General features: G+C 54.4%; 2 protein-coding genes across 2 annotated transcripts in view; both read left to right on the forward strand.

The window, feature by feature from the left end:
* Positions 1–2,737: 2,737 nt before the first annotated feature.
* Positions 2,738–12,894, forward strand: UQCRC1 (ubiquinol-cytochrome c reductase core protein 1; the record flags this gene model as incomplete). Its single annotated transcript, XM_079712595.1, has 14 exons — positions 2,738–2,763; positions 4,160–4,389; positions 4,620–4,783; positions 6,338–6,424; positions 7,531–7,660; positions 7,852–8,050; positions 8,632–8,711; positions 10,258–10,373; positions 10,612–10,755; positions 10,899–11,059; positions 11,182–11,267; positions 11,751–11,839; positions 12,186–12,261; positions 12,702–12,894. The coding sequence occupies 14 exons, from the start codon at positions 2,738–2,740 to the stop codon at positions 12,764–12,766; spliced, it is 1,653 nt and encodes a 550-aa protein (XP_079568721.1). The 3' UTR covers positions 12,767–12,894.
* A 4,230-nt stretch (positions 12,895–17,124) lies between these two features.
* The window catches only part of COL7A1 (collagen type VII alpha 1 chain), a gene marked incomplete at its 5' end in the record, with an annotated part of 31,645 nt that continues 27,501 nt past the window's right edge, over positions 17,125–21,268 (forward strand). The window contains 12 exons of the mRNA XM_079713816.1: positions 17,125–17,209; positions 17,677–17,857; positions 18,510–18,669; positions 18,755–18,848; positions 18,940–19,101; positions 19,267–19,430; positions 19,508–19,637; positions 19,740–19,856; positions 19,959–20,105; positions 20,191–20,307; positions 20,381–20,530; positions 20,613–20,741. Coding sequence (XP_079569942.1) covers positions 17,125–17,209; positions 17,677–17,857; positions 18,510–18,669; positions 18,755–18,848; positions 18,940–19,101; positions 19,267–19,430; positions 19,508–19,637; positions 19,740–19,856; positions 19,959–20,105; positions 20,191–20,307; positions 20,381–20,530; positions 20,613–20,741 — 1,636 coding nt within the window. The remainder of the gene's footprint in view (positions 17,210–17,676; positions 17,858–18,509; positions 18,670–18,754; positions 18,849–18,939; positions 19,102–19,266; positions 19,431–19,507; positions 19,638–19,739; positions 19,857–19,958; positions 20,106–20,190; positions 20,308–20,380; positions 20,531–20,612; positions 20,742–21,268) is intronic.

Raw genomic sequence — 21,268 nt, forward strand, 5'->3', positions numbered from 1 at the left:
AATCATATATCTAAGGAGGGACTAATATCCAGAATACCTAAAGAATTCCTACAACTCAACAACAAAAAAACAAACATTCAAAAATGGGCAAAGGACTTGAATAGACATTGTCTAAAGAAGATATACAAATGGCCAATAACCACATGAAAAGATGCTTAACATCACTAGTCATATGGAAATACAAATCAAAACCACGAGATATAATGTCAACCCCATTAGGATGGCTGTTGGAGAATAACAAATATTGGTGAGAATGTAGAGAAATTAGAACACTTTTGCATTGCTGGCAGGAATGTAAAATGGTACAGCCACTACAGAAAACTGCTTGGTGGTTCCTCAAAAAGCTAAAAATATAATTACCGTATGATCCGGCAATTCCCCTCCTAGGTAAATACCAAAATAATTGAAAGCAGCATCTCAAACAGATGCTTGTATGCCAGTGAGTGTTCATTGTAGCATTATTCACAATAGCCAAAAGGTAGAAACAGCCCATGTCCACCAACAGATAAATAGATAAACATCATGCTAAGTGAAATAAACCAATGATAAAAGGACAATGTTGAAAGATAAACTGAGGCATGTTTAAAAATTTTAAGTTGGGCTTCCCTGGTGGTGCAGTGGTTGAGAGTCCGCCTGCCAATGCAGGGGACACGGGTTCGTGCCCCGGTCCGGGAAGATCCCACATGCCACGGAGCGGCTGGGCCTGTGAGCCATGGCCGCTGAGCCTGCGCGTCCGGAGCCTGTGCTCCGCAACGGGAGAGGCCACAGCAGTGAGAGGCCCGTGTACCGCAAAAAAAAGAAAAAAAAAATTTTTTAAGTTTATTTGAGCAAAAATTGATTCAAATCAGGCACATCCAATCTAGCAGGTAGAAAAGAGCTCCAAGGTGCTGAACAAAAATGAAAGATTTTGGGCTTCCCTGGTGGCGCAGTGGTTGAGAGTCTGCCTGCCGATGCAGGGAACACGGGTTCGTGCCCCGGTCCGGGAGGATCCCACATGCCGTGGAGCGGCTAGGCCTGTAAGCCATGGCCGCTGAGCCTGCGCGTCCAGACCCTGTGCTCCGCAATGGGAGAGGCCACAGCAGTGAGAGGCCCGCGTACCGCAAAAAAAAAAAAGATTTTGATAGGCAAAAGGGAGTGGGAACAAGGATACTATAGTAGGCAAAAAAAAGCAGGTTGGTTATTGCAAAGTTACTTTCCTTTAGGGGATGTCACAGTATAACAGGCAGATGACCTGATCAAATAGTGTTGATCAGGAGATTCCTGATTGACTGGTTTAAGATTCCATTTCTGGGAAAGCCCAACTAAAATTAAGACTTGGTTTGGTGGCATGGGGCTTAGCATAAGCGACTCTATTTTGGGCCTGTTATTTTTTTTAACAACAAAACTCTATGATCCCAGTTATATGAGGTACCTAGAACTGTCAAGTTCATAGAGACAGAAAGTAGAACAGAAGTTGTCAGAGATTTGAGGAAGGGGGAAATGGCGAGTTATTGCTTAATGGATATAGAATTTCTGTTTGGGATGAGGAAAAAGTTTTGAAAGTAGACTAGATACTGATAATGGTTGCACAACTTTTTTTTTTTTTTTTTTGGCTGCCCTATGAGGCTTGCGGGATCTTAGTTCCCTGGCCAGGGATCGAACCCGGGCCCGAGCAGTGAAAGTGCTGAGTCCTAACCACTGGACTGCCAGGGAATTCCCTGCACAACATTTTGAATGTAATTAATACCACCGAACTGTATAATGTTAAGATGTAATAATGGTTAAGGTGCTAAATGTTATGTATATGTTAGCACAATTTAAAAACTAAAATTAAAAGAAAAAATCTATAAGAATAAACTGAAGTGTATATCAAATATTGAGTGAGGAGAGTAAGGTGAGTGCCAGAGCCCTCTCAGGCAGCCCGCATGGACCTGCTTTTACAGTTTTGAGACTCTCTGGGGGGAATAAAGGGAGTCTCAGAGATGGAGAGAGAAATGAGGCCTGGTCAAGAATTGTTACAAAATTCAGTTTGCAATTTAGGGGGAAAAAGGGTATTTTGGTCTCACCTCACCCCATAGGCCAAGTAAATTCCAGAAGATCAATGAGTCATCAAAGACTCTTGCCAAATCATTGCAATGACCACTGCTTGTACTTGACCTTTTAGCAGCATTTCCTTTTTGACCAATCTCTTGAAACATATCCTTCCCTGGGCATCTACCACATCACACTTCCTGGTTGTCTCATTGTCCTTCCCTTCTCACCCCAGGGTAGCAGTGGGGGTGGGGAAAGGGGGGGTAGGTAACTGGATTAGAAATTATTGGATTTGCTAAAAGATTGGGTGTGGATTTTGAGAGAGAAGAGTCAAGGATGACTCCTAGATTTTTAGCCTGAGCAACTTGGTTAATGGAAGTGTCATTTACTGAGATGAAGACAATTATGGGAGGAACAGGTTTGGGAGCGAAAGTAAAGAGTTCAAGTTTAGCATTTTTTTTTTCCAGCCGTGCTGCACAGCATGCAGTATCTTAGTTCCCCAACCAGGGATCGAACCCGCGCCCCCTGCAGTTGAAGTGCGGAGTGCAAACCACTGGACCGCCAGGGAAGTCCCAGCTTTAGCATGTTTAATTGAGATGTATAGGGAGGTAGGACAAGAACAGGAGAGCATGGGAAACTAAAGGTGGAGAAGGGATGAGGCTCTAAAGAGGAAAAAGTGGCCAATCACTTTAAACAAGACCGAGCACTGGCCATTAGATTTAGCAACATGGAGCTCATTGATTACCTTTACAGGTGTGGTTTTGGAGGAATGAATTGGGGGTGGGATTGGAGTGGGTTTGGGAAAGAGTGGGAGGAGAGGAATTGGAGGCAGTGAGCTCTTTGGGGGAGCTCTGCTAAAAGGAAGGTGCACAATGCACTGGTCACTGGAAGAGGTGTCACAGGCAAGAGGAGTCTAAGGAGACATGACAACGAAATGGAATGTGGTATCCTGGATAGGATCCTAGAACGAAAAAGGATATTAGGTAAAAACTAAAACTAAGGGAATCTGAATAAACTACGGACTTTAGTTAATAATAATATGTCAACATTGGTTCATTAATTGTAACAAATGTATCACAATAAGATAAGCTATTAATAGGAATAACTGTGCATGCCTGTATGTGGGCAGGGATATATGGGAAATTCTGTACCATCTGTTCAATTCTTCTGTAAATATAAAACGGTTCTAAAAACTCGTTTTTAAAAAACTAATTAGGAGATTCTATTTCACTTTTTTTTCATGTCAAGATCACAACATAATTTTAGCTCACAAAATATTTATCAGTGCACACTTAAGCATCTTCTGTCTGATTTTTATAAAAGAAAGTTTTGAGTGATACTTTGAAAGATCACAGAAAACGTCATATACCTGTAAAAGGAAGTACAGTTCAGAAATATGCTATTATTTCAAAAGCAACAAACATTTTTTGTAAAAAAATTATTTTTATTTTACTTTTTAATTTTTGGCTGAGACCCGCGGCTTGCAGGATCTTAGTTCCCCAACCAGGGATTGAAACCGGGCCACTGCAGTGAAAGCGCAGAGTCCTAACCACTGGACCGCCAAGGAATTCCCTAAAACTTTTAAATTATGTATTAAAATAATACAGAAGTGTAAAAATGGTAGCCTCTTTTCCCTTCCCCTGAATTCATTTTCTATAAGTCACCTGAATGAGAGTTTAGAGTTTGTTCCTCTGGATTTTTTTCTATGTAGCCTATTAGAAAAAGCACTTCGTTTTGTTTTGTGTGTTTTGTTTTCCAAACAAGGAATCCTTTTCACAAATTAGTCTCTAAAACTGTTCCTTTTTTCTTAGCAATATATTGCTAAATTCTTTCCATGTCAACCGTCTGAATTTTCTCCATTCCTTTAAAGAGAAAACCGTGACTTTCAGCAGCAGCCTCGTAGTCCCAGGTTCCACCCTGGTGGTTTAGCCCTGGGGTTGCGATTCGCAAACATGCTGTGGCTGCGCTCCCCGCCCGCCCGGCCGCTCTGAGCACTCAGTGGAGTCGAGGCGCCCACTGTTCGCGAGAAACATCGCGCACTCTGCCCCCACGCCACCACCACGGCTGAAGAGGGAAGATGCACTGGATCCAGAACAGACCCGCGCAGGACGATGACTAGCCAGATGGATTAATGCGCACTGGTACCCAGGGACGCGAAGAACTCACGACCAGCAGAGAATGAATATCCGCAGCGTCCTCCGCCAGGGAGCAGCCGAGTGCCAAGTCTGCGGTACTGCGCCTGCGCCTCGCGCGCCGCTGCGTCCACTCTCCGCATGCGTGGCGCGGCTCGGCGTCCACTGGAGCTAGAAGATGGCGGCTTCCGTGGTTTGCCGGGCGGCCAACGCCGGGACGCGAGTGCTGGTGCGCAGCCGCCGCTCGGTGAGTTGTCAGCGAGAGCGCAGAGCTATGGGGAGCGGGTCTTTGGAACGCAGGCCGGGAGCGGGCTGTTAGCGGTGGCGGGTCGAGAATGGGGAGGTCGCGGGGTCAGAGCCGTGGGAAGGTCACGGCCGAGGGCACGCATGGGAGTCTCGCGGCTGGCCTGGGGGCGGGGACGGGGATCTCACTGCCGGCCTGAGAGCTAAGGAGCGATCCTCCAATCTAGTCCTCAGTCCTGGTCGCCCCTTTCCAGCAGCCGGCCCTGCTCAGGTCGCCTGTCTTGCGGGGCATCGCCACCTACGCGCAGGCCTTGCAGAGCGTGCCGGAGACGCAGGTCAGCCAGCTGGACAACGGGCTGCGAGTGGCCTCGGAGCAGTCCTCCCAGCCTACCTGCACGGTGAGTGGGTCCGCTGTCGGGAGTGCACCTCCATATTGGGCATGGTCTCTTTTCCCAAGTCGGGGTGTGACCTTGGGCTCAAGTGCTCTGTGGTTTGGATCAGACTCCTCTCAGCCACCTCGGGATTGACCCTCCTATCCCAATCCCTACCCTAGCCACGCCTTGACTTCTTGGGGGCAATCCTCACCGTAACCAACACTTACTTAGCGTGTGATGCTTGCCAGTCAGGAGGCCAAGTCTTTTTTCAGCTTTTTCTTCAGCAGCCCATATGAGAGAAGTGATCCTTCAATGAGGAAAATGGGGTTCAGAGACATTAGGTGACTGCCAGCCTCACGGCCCAAAGTCATAATCCGTTGCCTAGACTGGAAATGTATTGCAGAAAAAATCAACTAGAAAATTCCAGTTAAATGGATAATTTTCCTCAAAATTCACTCAAAGATAGAAATCTTGGCTAGATAAACAGAGAAGATTCTCAAGAAGCGAACCGTCTCCTCCCCATCCCAAACTTAACGTGATTTTATTGGTAAATTCTTTCAGTTTTCCAGGAACAAATAATGTCCTGTGATATAAGTTGTTACTGAACACAGCAAAAGGTGATGGGCAACTTCCTTATTACATGGCACTTGTATAAGCCGACCCACAGCCTGTGAAGAAAGCTTGGTAGAGAATGCTGTATTTCATGGACACTAAGATGCTCTAGATTATAAGGAGCATCACTGTGCTCTAGTGGCAGGAAAAGAATGCTGCCAATTATAATCAAAGGATACCATGGATTGTAAAATGTATCTTTCGAAGATGTTAGATGTGTAATAGATGTTCATGTAAAGAATTTATGGCATATAGTACGTATATCAACATCTCTTAGGAAAGTAGATGTGAACATTTTAAGTCAGCTGTGAAACAAATAGTAAATTAAAAGATTAGGTCTGTGTCACCATGGGGGTGAGTAGTGTGGTTTGTGTTTCACAGCACACCAGGAGGCTGTTAAGAAAATTATAAGATTCTCTCGTTGGGTGCCAAGGAGACACTTGGCAGTGTTAGGTGTCCAGCTCTGTTTAAAACTTTTTTTAAAGTGTGAACGAAGGCTACTTACGATGATAAAATGTTCAGTGTTTAAGGCAGTAGCCTCTCCTTTAATGGCGAAAGGACACAGTCACCAGAACAAAGGCAGGATATAATTTTTAGGAAGGAGAAAAGAAGTTGTTTTCAAATGATTAGTTGCTTGCCTAGAAGAAACAAAGAATCAACTGTAAAGTGAGGTTGAATTCAAGAATTTCCTGTGGTGATGGGACAGGTGAACGTGCTTCCTTTGAAGCTTCCCTGCGAGTCTCGATAACCAGTCAGGAAATAGAGCAGGGAGGAGAGGTGATGCAGTGTGACTAGTCATTCAGCTGATGCCCTGTGCCTCTAAGCACAGGGGTCCTGCTGAGAAGTTCTTCCCCAGTGTGGGACTGTGAGCCCCTGTCTGGGGCTTGTGCTGGGTCATGCAGGGTGGGGTGTAAGGCGGGGCCGAGGTGGTTTGTTTGTTACCTTTGTTGGTGGTTTCTTGTCCAGGTGGGGTTGTGGATTGATGCTGGCAGCCGTTATGAGACTGAGAAGAACAACGGGGCAGGCTACTTTGTGGAGCATCTGGCTTTCAAGGTGAGGCTCCTAAAGTCCTGCATCTCCCCTGGGCTTAGGGCTTCCTGCTGTCCCTCCTGAGGATGCAGGTCAGAAAAGTCAGCCTCCTCAATTATGGGTTTTAGCAGGGTAGCGGGGGAAAGAGATCCCTGGATGGCTTTTCTGGGAGGAGTTATGTGGACTTGGCCTCTTCTGAGTGAGCGCCTATCTGGTGAACCCCTGCACAAGGCCCCCAGAGCCAGAAAAACCCCAGGGAGCCATAGGAACCCTGCTCTTCACCAGAGGCCAGGCCTGTGTTGTGTGCATGCATGGATGTAGAATTGTGGATGTACACGTGCACTGTAACAAACCCACAGATTTAGTTTTTGTAAAATGCTGTGCATCTCTTGTTTGTAGAAGTGAGTAGGAGCTTTCTTGAGGATGGGAACAGCTCCTAAGCCACCTCGTGTTCGCGTGGAGTAGAGACTGAGTTCTTAAATGAATGAAAAACATGGAGAAGATACGGGATAGGTGGTGTTGCGGAGCAGGAATGGGCAGCTAGCCAGGTCCAGCATCATAGTTGTGTGTGTCAGTCTCAACACATAGATACGTGTGTGTGTCATTGGACAGCAGCACTGCCATACACGCGCACGCATACATACACACACACTGGACTAAGGTTGAGTCCTACAGAGGCCATAGCACATACACAGAGTCGTATAAATGGTATGAGGGAGAGTGGGTAGTGGTAGCATCACCTGAACACAGGTGTGAGCTTACCTGACCATGACTGTCAGTAAGAGGAGAGGGAGTGCTGGTAAGGTCAGGCTGGTATGGAAGCTCTCAGTCAAATGCTATATCCCCTCTTGGTATGGGAGCTCTGGATTTCAGGTAACACTTGCTTTGGCCATGCCCTTCTTTCCTGACCCCTGGATATCTTCATTCTCTTGGTCCACGATGCTGTGACGTTGATTGGCTTAAGGCCTGCTAAGCACTTGGTGAGCACAGCCTCTGGGCTGTATAACCCCAGAGTCTTTGCTGAGGGAGATATCTGTGGACCAGTGGTCCTGCTGGGACTTTAGCCTGTGAGGATGGGGTCCTGGGCTCCCATGTGGCTCCTGATTTGTCCTGTTGATGTGTGGTTCCAGGGAACAAAGAATCGGCCTGGCAGTGCCTTGGAGAAGGAGGTGGAGAGCATGGGGGCCCATCTTAATGCCTACAGCACCCGGGAGCACACGGCTTACTACATCAAGGCACTGTCTAAGGACCTGCCAAAAGGTACTCTGGAGGATGGGACCGGGACACCAGTAGGACTCCAGGAGTGCAGAGGACAGGCACTCAGGACCCCCTGGCCTGGCTGAAGAATGGGGTTACCCTTAGAGTATGGCCTTGCAACAAAGCAACCAGTGGTGTCAGACCTGGGGTTTTGTCCTGTTACTGGTCTCCAAACCTGTCCTTCTTGCATCCAGCTGTGGAGCTCCTGGCCGACATTGTGCAGAACTGCAGCCTAGAAGACTCCCAGGTTGAGAAGGAGCGTGATGTGATCCTGCAGGAGCTGCAGGAGAACGATGCATCTATGCGGGACGTGGTCTTTGACTACCTGCATGCCACAGCATTCCAGGGCACACCTCTAGCCCAGGCTGTGGAGGGGTCCAGTGAGAATGTCAGGTGAGTGTTGGCTGGTCTGGGGTGGAATTCGTCCCCTCATTCTGGCATGGCCAGGCCATGTCCACATGAGTTTGTTTTTAGTTGATCTGCTGTCTGTGCTGTTTATTTTCCTACTTCACACAACTGGAGACATCTTCTATGTTGCCACGTGGTCCCTGTGAGTCTTTTTTAACACCTGTGTGGTTTTCACTTGAATTTCGGGCTTTGCTTTAGGGTACGTTTCCACGCATGTCCTGCCAGCCTGAGGGAGGGTGCTCTGGGCATCCCTCCACACGGCTTCTTGTCCTCTGGTGGGATGAGCTCTGCTGTTGCCCCTCAAGAGCCCCCACCGTCAGTTCTTACCCTCCTCAGAGGGGACTACAAGGCTGTCCTGAGGTGGGATGTGAAGGGGGCCCCAATGGGGGCTGCCCTCTGGGCCCCAGAGTGGTGGGTGGCAGAAATGGGGCAAGGACCAATTGGTGTGTGGGGTCCTGCTTTCAGAGAAGCCATGTCTCCTGGTCTGTCTCCTCAGCCCCTCTTTGTGTGACCCAGATCATTCTGGTTTGGGAGCGGTGTTGACCAGTTGGCTGTATGTCTTGCAGGAAGCTGTCTCGGGCAGACCTGACTGAGTACCTCAGCCGGCATTACAAGGCCTCTCGAATGGTTTTAGCAGCAGCTGGAGGTGAGCGATGGGCTCGTTGAAGCCCTGTGGTAATAGCGGGGTGGGCTGTGGCCTTGGTTACCAGGGCCAAGTCTCCCGGTTCTGACCATAGGGATCTTCCACTCCTGGGGACACTGTTCCCACCCTGTCCTTGAGGGGAGTGACCTCTCTTCCATACTCTTTGAGGTCGGGTGGGATTCTCCTCTGCTACCACCACTGAAACTGGCCGCCCAGGGATGCTACTCCTCTCTTTAGTACAGGCCTCAGGCTGTTGGCCCCTCCAGGCTTCAGGGTTTTCTCAGCCCCACCTGGTCATAGGAGATCCAGGTTGTAGGCTGGTGGGAGATTCAAGCCCTCAGGCTTGTTTCTCTTGGCCTTGTCAGTGGGCAAACCAGATGTTGCATGACAGATGGGAAGTGCCTTGAAAGGAAGGCATAGAGTGGTAGGGGGACTTTAATGGGGGACTCAGAGTTAGAGGGTAGGGAGGTGCTTTTGAAGCATGTGTCGTTTAAACAGAGGCTTAAAGAGAGGTGGGATTTAATTCGGTGGGGAGTGGGAGGTCTGTGCAGAGGGGAAGAGCAGTGTCACGGGCTGGTGTGTTTTGAGGCTCGCTCTGCTGCCATGTAGGGGCCAGAGCGGAAGTGGGCAGGCGCAGGGAGTGCTTGTGGCAGGTGCCTGGTGGGGGACGGTAGGAGCCGGGAGAGAAGCGCGGGGACTCAGGGTGGCTTTTTAGGTAGACACCTGACAGAGGAGGGGATGTGGCGGGGAGGGGACGGGAGCAGGGCCAGGGTGCTTTCCCAACTTAGGTCGTGACAGCTGACTGGGCAAGAAAGATTGATAGGAAGAACATGATTGGTGACTTTGGGGCCATTGAACCTCGGGACCAAGAGCAGCCTGAGCTACTGACACATCAGACTTTGTTGAGTCGAACAGGATCTGAGCTCAGGGAAGGAAAGAATAAAAGGCAGAGGCACCTAGCAGGCTGTACCTGGGGGAGGCTGCTTACTACCACAGCGCCCACTGGTCAAGGCGCTAGGGCAGCAAAGGCCTCCTCTTGCAGAGGTGAGGTCCAGCAGGGGTCCTGAGGCGTGAGTTTGTAACGTTACTGGTAAACGTCCCCAGCTCTCAGGGGACCCCGAAGCTAGTCACAGCCCTGCATAGCACCTCTTTGTGTCCTCTCACCTGCCAGCCCCCACAGGATCTGCTTGAGGAAGGGCCTCAAGCAGAGGGAGAAGGAAGGGCAGGTGGCCTTATGCCCAGGGAGCACCAGTCTTGTCCTTGGTGCTGGTGGGAATGTGTCACATGGGAACCCATTTTTAAGCTGAGCATGCTGCTGCTTCCCTGTGGCTGAGGTGATGGAAGCTGTTAGACCCTGAGGTGCCTGCCCTGCCCATGAAATAGGGTGTGTCTGTGAAGGGTCCTCTTCCCTCACCTTGTCCTGATGTCACGTCTTCCTTTTGGTGTTTCCCACCAAGGCAGGACATGGGGTCCTCTGCTTGTGTGTGATCTCCCCTACCCTGTGCCTTGGGCCCTGGCTGGCCAGTAACTCTGCTGTCTGTCTTGGCAGGGGTGGAGCACCGGCAGCTGCTAGACCTCGCCCAGAAGCACTTCTGCAGCCTCTCTGGGACATATGCTGAAGACGCTGTGCCCACTCTCACTCCCTGCCGCTTCACTGGCAGTGAGGTGGGCTGCTTGGTGGGCGGGGGTAGTGCCCTCAGCCGGGACCTCTTGGGGGCACCCTCGTGTGCATGGGTATCTTCATGACTCCGGAGTTGCCTCGAGTTGGGCAGGTGTCCTGTGGCTGCTGCCTCACAGGCACACGTGTTCATACTTGCATGCACACTCTCCACCCACACTTGGCACCTTTGCTGGTCGCCTGGGAAGTCTGGCTGTCCCTCAGCTTTGCCATGTACTGTTTCAGATCCGCCACCGTGATGATGCCCTGCCTTTGGCCCATGTGGCCATTGCAGTAGAGGGGCCTGGCTGGGCCAACCCGGACAATGTGGCCCTCCAGGTGGCCAATGCCATTATTGGCCACTATGACTGCACTTACGGTGGTGGCACGGTGAGTGCCAGGGTTGTGCATGGGATGGGACCTTGTCTTCAGGGAAGAGAGGGAGCTGGGCTGTGGGCGCTTGTACTGTGGGGTTTGGGGTGTGGACCACAGACAGGAGGAGGGTGGGTGCTGACGACCCTCATCCCTGGTAGCACCTGTCCAGCCCACTGGCTGCAGTTGCTGCAACCAAGAAGCTGTGCCAGAGTTTTCAGACCTTCAACATCTGCTACTCAGAGACAGGGTTGCTAGGCGCACACTTTGTCTGCGACCACATGAGCATCGACGACATGGTGTTCTTCCTACAGGGCCAGTGGTGAGTGGCGGCCTAGTGCTGCCAGGGAGGTGGGGAGGGAATAGGGCCCTTTGAGCAGGACCGTGGGAGGCTCAGAGACAGCACCGTCTCTCAGGATGAATCCCACCCCACCCCTGCTCTAGGATGCGCCTTTGCACCAGTGCCACAGAGAGCGAGGTGGTCCGGGGCAAAAACATTCTCAGAAATGCTCTGGTGTCTCATCTGGATGGTGAGTCCTGCAGCCCTGTGGCAGGGGGTAGAGTGCATACTGGCAGTGACAGTCCCAGTGTTCCAAACCAAGATTGGAAACGAAAACTTTGAAGGTCACACCATACCCCACCACTACCCCTCTCACAGGGGCCTGGGGTTTTAGGTACAGGTGTGGGTAGGCTAGATCAACAGCCCATGGATACAGTGACAGGTGGTTGTACAAGTGAGGGTTGTGGTCTAGGTCAGACCAAGGTCCAGGTCAGCCCAGAATGCTGAAGGTTCTGTGTGTACCGTGAAGCACTTTGGCAGCATCTCTGGGACATATGCCGAGGACGCTGCACCCACTCGCACTCAGTGCCGCTTCACTGGCAGCGAGGGGGGCTGCTTGGTGGGCGGGGGTAGTGCTCTCAGCTGGGGCCTCTTGGGGGCACCCTTGCATGCATGGCTTGTACCCACGTGGATTGGACCAAGTGGACCTGTAAACTTCCCCCAACCCTTGCAGCCACCACTCCTGTGTGTGAGGACATTGGACGTAGTCTTCTGACGTATGGCCGCCGCATCCCTCTGGCTGAGTGGGAAAGCCGGATTGCGGTAACAAGGGTCCCTGGGAGAGGTTCTGGAGTCTTGGCCTGGCAAACTCCCAGAGGGTGGAGAGTTGAGGCAGTGCAGACTGCTCCTGTAGGCAACCCTGGTGTCCTAGGCAGCGTCACCTGCCTCGGTGGTGTAACTGGAGGGCAGGGCCGAGGCACTGATGGCTGTAGGGATGGGTGGGGCCCGTGGAAGTCTACAGCAGGGAGAGCCCTGCTGCATTTCCCCTTTTGGTTGAGGGGCAGCTCCATGGTACGTGTGGAAGATCTTGGTCACCTGGATAATGTTGACTGGCAGAGGTGGTCCCCAGGTGCCTGTCACTCAGTGTGCCCTCTGCTTCATCTTGCAGGAGGTGGATGCCAGGATCGTGCGTGAGGTCTGCTCCAAGTACTTCTATGACCAGTGTCCAGCAGTGGCTGGATTGGGTGAGTGGCCTAGAAAGTCTGCTTTTTGTCCTTCTCAGGCTGTTGTCTTGGCCTCCCCTCTGCCTCTGCTCCCCCGTCCCCCAGCTTTCACGGGGAGCAGCACGTTGAGGCCCCTAAGAGGCTCTGCCCAATAGCCTGGCTGGCAGGGAGTTCCTGCTCAGAAAACCTGTCCTAGCAGCTCCCTGACTCCCTGCCAAGGTGCCTCCATCAGTACCCCACAACCGCCAGGTAACGGACACCTCCATGTGTGGGGTGGGGCTCCAAAGGCCAGAGCATGAAGGGACAGGCTCAGCACCCCTTGGAGGAATGTTCTCTTCCCTCTTTCCACTCCAAGCCTGTCTTGTGCTGCTCTGGGCAGCTCTGGATGGGGTGTGGCGCAGGGCCAGGTGTCCCTGTACAGGCCAGGTACCTCACCCTGACGCCCCGCCCTATCCCCACAGGCCCCATTGAACAGCTTCCAGATTATAACCGGATCCGTAGCGGCATGTTCTGGCTGCGCTTCTAGGCAGGAAGCCTGTGCAGGCAAGAGGGCGGGGCCGGGGTCTGTGGTGCCCCCAACCACAAACATACCACCTCAGTCCTTCAAACCTGTGCTGCAGATAACCACCAACCAATAAAGTCCTGTGTTGAGAACTGCCTCTTCCCTCTCTTGGCATTGGCATGGAGTCCACTGGGCAGTGGATTGGGGAGCAGGGACTTCCTCCCGGTTCTGCATCTCCTAGATCCTTCTGCCTTCCCACAGGCTGATGTGTCCTTAGCGAGGGGCAAGCGTGGGGCTGCAGCACAGAGGCCGGAAGCCTTTGATGCCTGCAGGGAGCTGAGGCCAGCTGTTTCCACTTAGCCACATGGGCGATGCTCGTAGCCAGTCTGTCCCAAGAGTGAGGTGTGGGAGGCCATGGGAACTGCAGGCCCAGACTTTGCCCTGGTAGAGGTCCCAGCGTGGGAACTCAGGGGGCTCAGGTGGGAAGCCCCTTGCTGTGGGTCCTGTGCGGTCACCCTCCGGCGGACCCTGGTCCCCCAGGCAGACCAGGAGAGGCCAAGGAATGTCCCTGAGGGAGCCTCCTTCATATGTTTACTCTGGATTCTGGGAGGAGGATAGCCTGGGGCATAGTGTTCCCATTTGGTTTCTAACTGCTGCCTGGACAGGCAAGGCAAGAATCCTTTGCCTTGATTTGCCGCTGACTCAGGCTCCAAGAATATCCCTGAGCTCAGTGGGGCCTGAGCCCCCTCCCTAGACTTGGTCTGTCCCAGGCAAGTTCTGAGCTGCTGGCCCGGCAGTCCCCTCCCCATCTCCCTGAGGACCTGTTGGAGCTCTCAACTGTCTAGTCCCCCTGCCACCTTTGGGCTCTGGTCCCCAAGGCAGGTGGGCAGGTAGGCCCCTCTTCCTGTGCCCCCCAACCCTTCCACAGTCAGGTTCCCTGGGATTCCAGTGGGGGAATGGAAGTGTGGGGCCCAATTTTGCTGTGAGGGAGATGCTGCTGGCACTTGTGGACAGGGCTCTGGGACAAGGTTTCTTGAGAAGATGGCTATTCAGAAGTGCCCTAGCATCCCAGCCTTGCAGTGGCCAAAACAGCCCTCAGTTCGCTCCCACTCCACCCCAGTGCTTTTCCCTTCAGCCCTGTTTGTTGCCACAAGTTGTCAATTAGGAAATAACTGTCAAGTGCTTTCTAGAACCCAAGACTGGGGGACTCAGGTCATCCTACTTTGTGAACAGCTGGAGAGAAGCTGCTGGACAGTGCAGAACCCTGACAGGCCCACCCCTGGATGGTTATAGACACAGCATATCCAGGCTGGGGAACAACAAGTGCCAAGCGTGTTGTCCCAAGTTTGAGCTCCTGGAGGATGGGGCTTGATTTCTCTGCTAAGGCCAGGCCTGACTCTCAAAGGCTACAGGTGTGCTGGACACAGAGCGCTCTAGCGGGTGATCTGGTCCTAACGGACCTTGCATGCCTAGCCAGGGAATCTTTACTTTGGAGGCATGCTGGGGGAGGTGTATTGGAAGTTAATGGGAAGAGAAGTGACTTGGTCAGCTGAGAGTTAGCCTGGGAACTCAGGGTGGGTTTCTGTGCAGTCCTGGTGAGCAGCTCTGTGGCAGAGCAGATACCACAGCTATAGTAAGAGCTGGAGTGGGCTTTAGGGGACGCAAGCAGGGCAGCATCCCCAGCAGGGCTGGGGTACCACAGGGGAGGGGCAGGTTGGAGGAGGATGACCTGCCCAGCTTTGGCCACGGTTCTGAGAAATTTGGAGGTGTTCAAGACAGTGGGATGTGTGGGGCTGGAATCCCCAAAAGAGGACCCAGTTGGAGACATGGTGCCATCCAGCAGAGGTGGTGACCGAAGCCAGAGGAGGAAATGTCCAGGGGAGTGTGGGAGGGAGAAAGAAAACTCTAGGGCCCCAGTGTGTTTATGGAGGGAGCTGGTGTCTGGGGTTGGGCCCTAGCTGTGCCTGCCAGGAGGCCACACCCCTGCTCATGAGCCTCCCCCGAGCGCCAGACCTGTGCTCATCCTCAACCTTGCTTCTGCCTCCAACAGCCTCTCCAAGCACGCTTTGAGTGACCCCCTCACAGCAGGCAGCCATTTCTTTTGGGGGACTCCCTCATGGTTCTGAAGAGGTTTGCCTGAACACCCTCTCAGCTGGGCCTCCAGTCTCCCCTAAAGGCTAGACCCAAATGTGTATGTATGTCTGCACTGTATGTGCCAGCTCTGCCCTGCTCTCACCCACCCTTGCTGTACGAGAAGAGGTGAGGGTCTTGCAGGCAGGGGCTGCCTCTGTAATGAGAGCACGACTGGTTCTCTGTAGCCCTCACCTGAAGGACAGATTTCAAAGGGTTGGGGGGTCCTGGGAAATGGCTGAAGAGACCTTGACCTAGGGAAAAGGTTCTGGGCCCTATGGATCACAGTGCTGTACCTCATGATAATTTGGGGCTGTCCCTGTAGCTCAAGCCTTATGGACAATAGGAAAACAGGCAGTGTGGATGGTTCTCACTGCCCCCAGCTCTGGCCATACCAGAGACCTCAGGCCCTAGAAGAGGACAAGGCAGACAAGTTTAACAGAAGTGCTGTCCCCTTTTGTCCCCCATTAGCCTATGGAGCCCCAGGAGAGGCTGGGGGGCCAGGCACGTTGGAAGGGGCCCTATGGCAGTGGTGAGTCTAGAAGTATTCTCCAGGCTTAAAAAAGTAACGGGACCTGCTCTTGGGAGTATCTCTCTGCCTTGGTATCAACCCCTATAATGAACATATATGTATATACAAAGAGTGTCCCTGGCCTGCAGGTGTGTTGAGGGGACTGTCCATAATCACAGAAGCCAGCTGAGGGAGTCGGGCGGGAATTCAGCCTGGTTAAGGGAAGAGGAGTGAGGAAGGAGTAGTTATGAAGGTGGACACCACAGGTGGATCTTGAGGGCAGTAAGGAAGTGTGGGAGGAGCCCAGGGTGACCTCTGGGCCTGGCAGAGATGATGGGTGGAAGGGGGTCTTCAAGAAGAGTAGGTTGGGGACTTCCCTGGTGGCACAGTGGTTAAGAATCTGCCTGCTGATGCAGGGGACACAGGTTCGAGCCCTGGTCCGGGAAGATCCCACATGCCACGGGGCAACTAAGCCCGTGTGCCACAACTACTGAGCCTGCGCTCTAGAGCCCGCGAGTTGCAACTACTGAGCCCGCATGCCACAACTACTGAAGCCCGCGCACCTAGAGCCCGAGCTCTGCAACAAGAGAAGCCACCACAATGAGAAGCCTACGCACTGCAACAAAGAGTAGCCCCCGCTCACCACAAGTAGAGAAAGCCTGCGTGCAGCAACGAAGACCCAATGCAGAATAAGAGTAGGTTGGAGGAGGGGACTCTGAGGGGCCAAAATGAGAATGTGTGGGTAGGGGAGCCTGGCTGGAGGAGGACAGGCGTACCAGTGGGGGCATAGGCAGGAGGGGGTGGATTCCTGAGAGATGAGCTGTCACTGTGGGTGGTCCACTCTCCACACATGGATAACCCCTCCCTGCAGGCACAGCGGGATGGCATCTGCCTAGGGCTGGTTCAGAGCACATCAGGGGGTCCAGGACACTGGGATGGACACGTATGCATAAGTACAATACAGATTTTCTCCTGGCTTCCCCTTCCAAAGTAGGGGTGGGCATTGGATGCAGCCCAGTGGTGCCTTGCTTTCCCTGGCATGAGCCTAGAGCCCCTCATTTGCTGGGAGCTGGTCTGCCTGTTGAGGGGATTGGGGTGGGACACAGGAGACCCAACAGACAGAGGAATGGCTGAATCACAGGAGAGGCCAGCGGGACTCATGGCCTGAGGGCTTGTCTGGGTAGCCCTGTCGGAGGTGGGGGTGGGGTGGGGGGAGGGGGGTGGTGAGTCACCTCCAGCTGCATCTTCTACCCCACCAACATCCTGCTGCGTCTTTCATCCCCAGGAACCTGTCTGAAGTCTGGTCTCCAGCAGTCACTTCTAGTCTGTTTGACCTAAAGCAGCCAAGATCTCTGACCCTAGATGGGGTTGGAGAGGGATCCCTCAACATCCATCTGTAGAGAACCTCCTGGGGAAATCCCAGAAGCCATGGGAGGTGGGGTCTTTACACTTAAGTGGAGTCAGATCATCTGTCCAGGGGAGGGGTGGCAGGGGCGGCGACTTCTGGGACGATGGGTGGGGGCGGGCCGCCTGGGTCCCCGCCCACTGCTCCGCCCCCGGGATCAGGGACTTTTCTCTGCTGTGGCTGCGGGACTGCGGCAGCGGCTGGCGATTGGAGCCCGATCGGAGCCGGTGGACCGGCAGGCAAGACCGGGACTGGGGGTGGGAGAGCGCTGGGCTCGGACCCGCCAAGGCCGAGGGACAGAGGCGGGGTCCTGGCTGACCGTTTCCCTCACCCAGGATGAGGCTGCGGCTCCTGGTGGCTGCGCTCTGCGCGGGGATCCTGGCAGGGGCTCCCCGAGTGTGGGCCCAGCACAGGGAGAGAGGTGGGTACGGCAGGGAAGGACCCCATCCAGGGCACTGCACCCTGCCACCCGCGGCTCCACTCGACCTTCATCCTGGATCCCGCCTCCCACCCTCCTCAACTCATGCATTTCTCCTAACTCTCCCTGGACTCCCCAAACCCTCCGCGACCCACACTGCGTCTCCCAAACTGCATCCAGTTGTGCGTGGGTCCCCTACCCTATGTCACTCCGCGCTGGTCCCCAGACGCCAACCTCAGTCCCAGATCCACAACCGCTCCGGCGACTTTCCCTCCCCACTAGTCCTCCGCGGGAGAGTCCGCTCCGGGCCCCATCTCTGCTGCCTCCACCGCTCCCAGGCCCAAGCCAGCCTGGGCTGGTTTGCACAGTGGATGAGGCCAACTCCCCCTCCCCAGCCCCAGGGGACCACAGTGAGGGTAGAGGGTGGGTGGGCCCCAAGAAAAAATCGTGATCGCTCTTCCCTGCCCCAGTGAGCTGCACGCGCCTTTACGCCGCTGACATCGTGTTCCTACTCGATGGCTCCTCGTCCATTGGCCGAAGCAACTTCCGCGAAGTGAGGGGTTTCCTTGAGGGGCTGGTGCTGCCCTTCTCTGGGGCAGCCGGTGCACAGGGTGTGCGCTTCGCTGCCGTGCAGTACAGCGATGACCCACGGTGAGTGGTTCCCCACAGCTGGACCCACCAGGACCCCCCCCCCAGAAAGAAGCAGAGAGCCCCCAAACCCCTAGGTCAGGCTTTAGGGAACCCAGAGGATCCCCCCTCCCACCAGCCAGGACATCTTCTTAAGACAGAAGCAGGGATCTCCTAGGTACAGCCCTCACATCTGAGACCCCTCCTGAATAGTGCCTTGCCAAAGATAGGAGCTGTGTTTTCTGATCTAGAGATGGAGAGGCCTAGAAGGGGACCCAGTGGCTTGAGATGCCCTGTGCCTGCTGGACTCTCCATGTTCTAGCCTCCTGATACCTTCAGCCTCTCTCACTCAGCAGAGGGCCTCCCTGTCTGGCCAGTGTCCACCTGCTTATAACTGGGCCCTTCCTCCTACCATTATTTAATGAACCAGACATCCTGGTACCTGAGCCTGGGAGCCCCAAGGGGTCCAGGCCTGCCCAGGCCCAGCCATAGGTGCGACACAGTTGGGTACCTAAGGAGTTTGTTAGCTTGGGAGCTTCAGAGATGGAAGGTAGGAATCGCAGAACCAAGTGGACCCTCAAGGGGGCCTGATACAACCCTCATTCTAGAGGCCTCTTAGAGGCCAGGACCGGAAAAAGTCCTTGCTCCTAGCCTGCTGCCACCCCCCTCCCCACAGGACAGAATTTGGCCTGGATGTGCTTGGCTCAGGAGGTGATGTGATCCGTGCCATCCGAGAGCTCAGCTACAAGGGAGGCAACACGCGCACAGGAGCTGCAATTCTCCACGTGGCTGACCGTGTCTTTCTGCCCCAGCTGGCCCGACCTGGTGTTCCCAAGGTGATCTCTCACCCTACCATGCCTTCCAAGGTGACCCCAAGTAAGTGTCTGAGGCAGTCCTGACTTGACCCTGCACCTGCCCCAGGTCTGCATCCTCATCACAGATGGGAAGTCCCAGGACCTGGTGGACACAGCTGCCCAGAGGCTGAAGGCGCAGGGAGTCAAGCTGTTTGCTGTGGGTGAGTACCAAGCTGGGGTGACAGGTCAGCTGGGGCAGGGATGAGTCAGAGGGCATGTGGTCAGCTGAGCCCTGATTGGGCATCACCTCAGGGATCAAGAATGCCGACCCTGAGGAGCTGAAGCGAATCGCCTCGCAGCCGACCAGCGATTTCTTCTTCTTCGTCAACGACTTCAACATCTTGAGGACGTTACTGCCTCTTGTTTCCCGGAGGGTGTGCACAACTGCAGGTGGCGTGCCTGTGGCCCTGCCCTGTGAGTTCCTGCCCACCCTGTGTGCCCTGACCTGGACCCTGACCCGAACCCCAACCTGGGAGTGCTGATTCCATCCCATGTGCTCCTGACCCTTGAGCCCAGTGCTGTACCATAAGTGCTGACCCCTGATCCTCTTGCCTGGTTGCCTGACTGCCCCTTTCCCAGCTGATGACTCAACCTCTGGTCCACAAGACCTGGTGCTGTCTGAGCCAGGCAGTCAATCCTTGAGAGTACAGTGGACAGCGGCCAGTGGCCCTGTGACTGGCTACAAGGTCCAGTACACGCCACTGACGGGGCTGGGACAGCCACTGTCGAGTGAACGGCAGGAGGTAAGGATGTCAGCAGTGGTAGGTGGAGGGCTGGGGACTTAGCTGGCCAAGATGAAGTGACCTCTGACCCTGGGCAGGTGAGCATCCCAGCGGGTGAGACCAGCGTGAGGCTGCAGGGTCTTCGGCCACTGACTGAGTACCAAGTGACGGTGGTTGCCCTCTATGCCAACAGCATCGGGGAGGCCGTGAGCGGGACAGCTCGGACAAGTGAGCAGTTCTGCTAACCTCTGACCCTGCTCACCTAACCACCCATCCCAGTAACCCCTCCCCACTCTGGACTTACTAATCCCTGGTGGGACCTTCCCCTAGCTGCTCTGGAGGGACCGGAGCTGACCATCCAGAACACCACAGCCCACAGCCTCCTGGTGGCCTGGCGGAGTGTGCCAGGTGCCACTGGCTACCGCGTGACATGGCGGGTCTTCAGTGGTGAGTGAGAGGTGTGGGCTGAAGGAAGTCCCTGCACCTCAGACAGGACTGTAGGGTGCTGAGTCTGCAAGACCCACTGACCCCTCTGTGCCCCCTGTGCAGGTGGGGCCACGCAGCAGCAGGAGCTGGGCCCTGGGCAGGGGTCAGTGTTGCTGCGTGACCTGGAGCCTGGCACAGACTATGAGGTGACTGTGAGCACCCTGCTTGGCCGGAGCGTGGGGCCTGCCACCTCCCTGACTGCCCGCACCGGTGAGAGGGCTGGGTGCTTTCTTCAGGCTGGGTGGGCAGGCTGGCAGGGCACAGAGGCCACTGACCTCCCATGTGCCCTGGGCAGACACTTCAGTTGAGCAGACCCTGCGTCCCATCATCCTGGGCCCCACGTCCATCCTTCTTTCCTGGAACTTGGTGCCTGAGGCCCGTGGCTACCGGCTGGAGTGGCGGCGTGAGAGTGGTCCGTGTGTGTGGGGGGTGGGCAGGCTGGGTCTGGACCTGGCCTCAGCTGGCCTGACCCTGTCATCTTGCAGGCTTGGAGGTGCCACAGAAGGTGGTGCTGCCCTCTGATGTGACCCGCTACCAGTTGGATGGGCTGCAGCCAGGCACTGAGTATCGCCTCACACTCTACACGCTGCTAGAGGGCCGCGAGGTGGCCACGCCTGCAACTGTGGTCCCCCCTGGTGAGGGCTCTGTGGGCCCTGCCAAGTGAGAGGGGTAGGTACAGGGGCCCCAGGCTGCCTCTCAGGCTGTGCTGTCCAACAGGGCCAGAGCTGCCCGTGGGCCCTGTGACAGACCTACAGGCCACCAAGCTGCCTGGGCAGCGGGTGCGAGTGTCCTGGAGCCCAGTTCCCAGCGCCACCGAGTATCGGATCACCGTGCGCAGCATCCAGGGTAAGGGGACGCAGCCAGACCCGTACACACACTAAAGTTCCAGCCTTTCCAGCCCTTCTCCACTCCGGGGTCTCTACAGCCTCCTCCTCTCTCCTTGTCCATCCACCTCCCAAGATGGCACTGAACCAGACCCTGTCACAGGGTCTGTCTGCTCCCTGCCCTGACCCTGCCTGTCTCTTCATCTGGATCTGTCTCCACTCCCTGCCCCACCTCCCTGGCCATGGCTTTCACCCTTCTCCACAACCACAAGCTCAACCCCCGCCCTTCTATAACCTTAGCTGTGACCACTGTTCTCCCATGTCCCCAGCCAATACTGACTCCACCTCACTGTCTGTCGATGACATGTTAACTCATGTCGCTGTCCGCTGACTTCTGACATCCTACATCTTATGTCCTTCTCCACTGACTCCTGTCATTATGTGTCCCCATTCATCACTGGCCCATTATCCTGTGTCGCTGTCCATCACTGACTCCTTTTACCCCTTGTCCTTATCTCTCACACCTTTCCGTCCCATGTCCCATCCCTC

This window comes from Hyperoodon ampullatus, assembly GCF_949752795.1.
Source record: "Hyperoodon ampullatus genome assembly, chromosome: 10".
In the NCBI taxonomy this organism is placed as follows: domain Eukaryota; kingdom Metazoa; phylum Chordata; class Mammalia; order Artiodactyla; family Ziphiidae; genus Hyperoodon; species Hyperoodon ampullatus.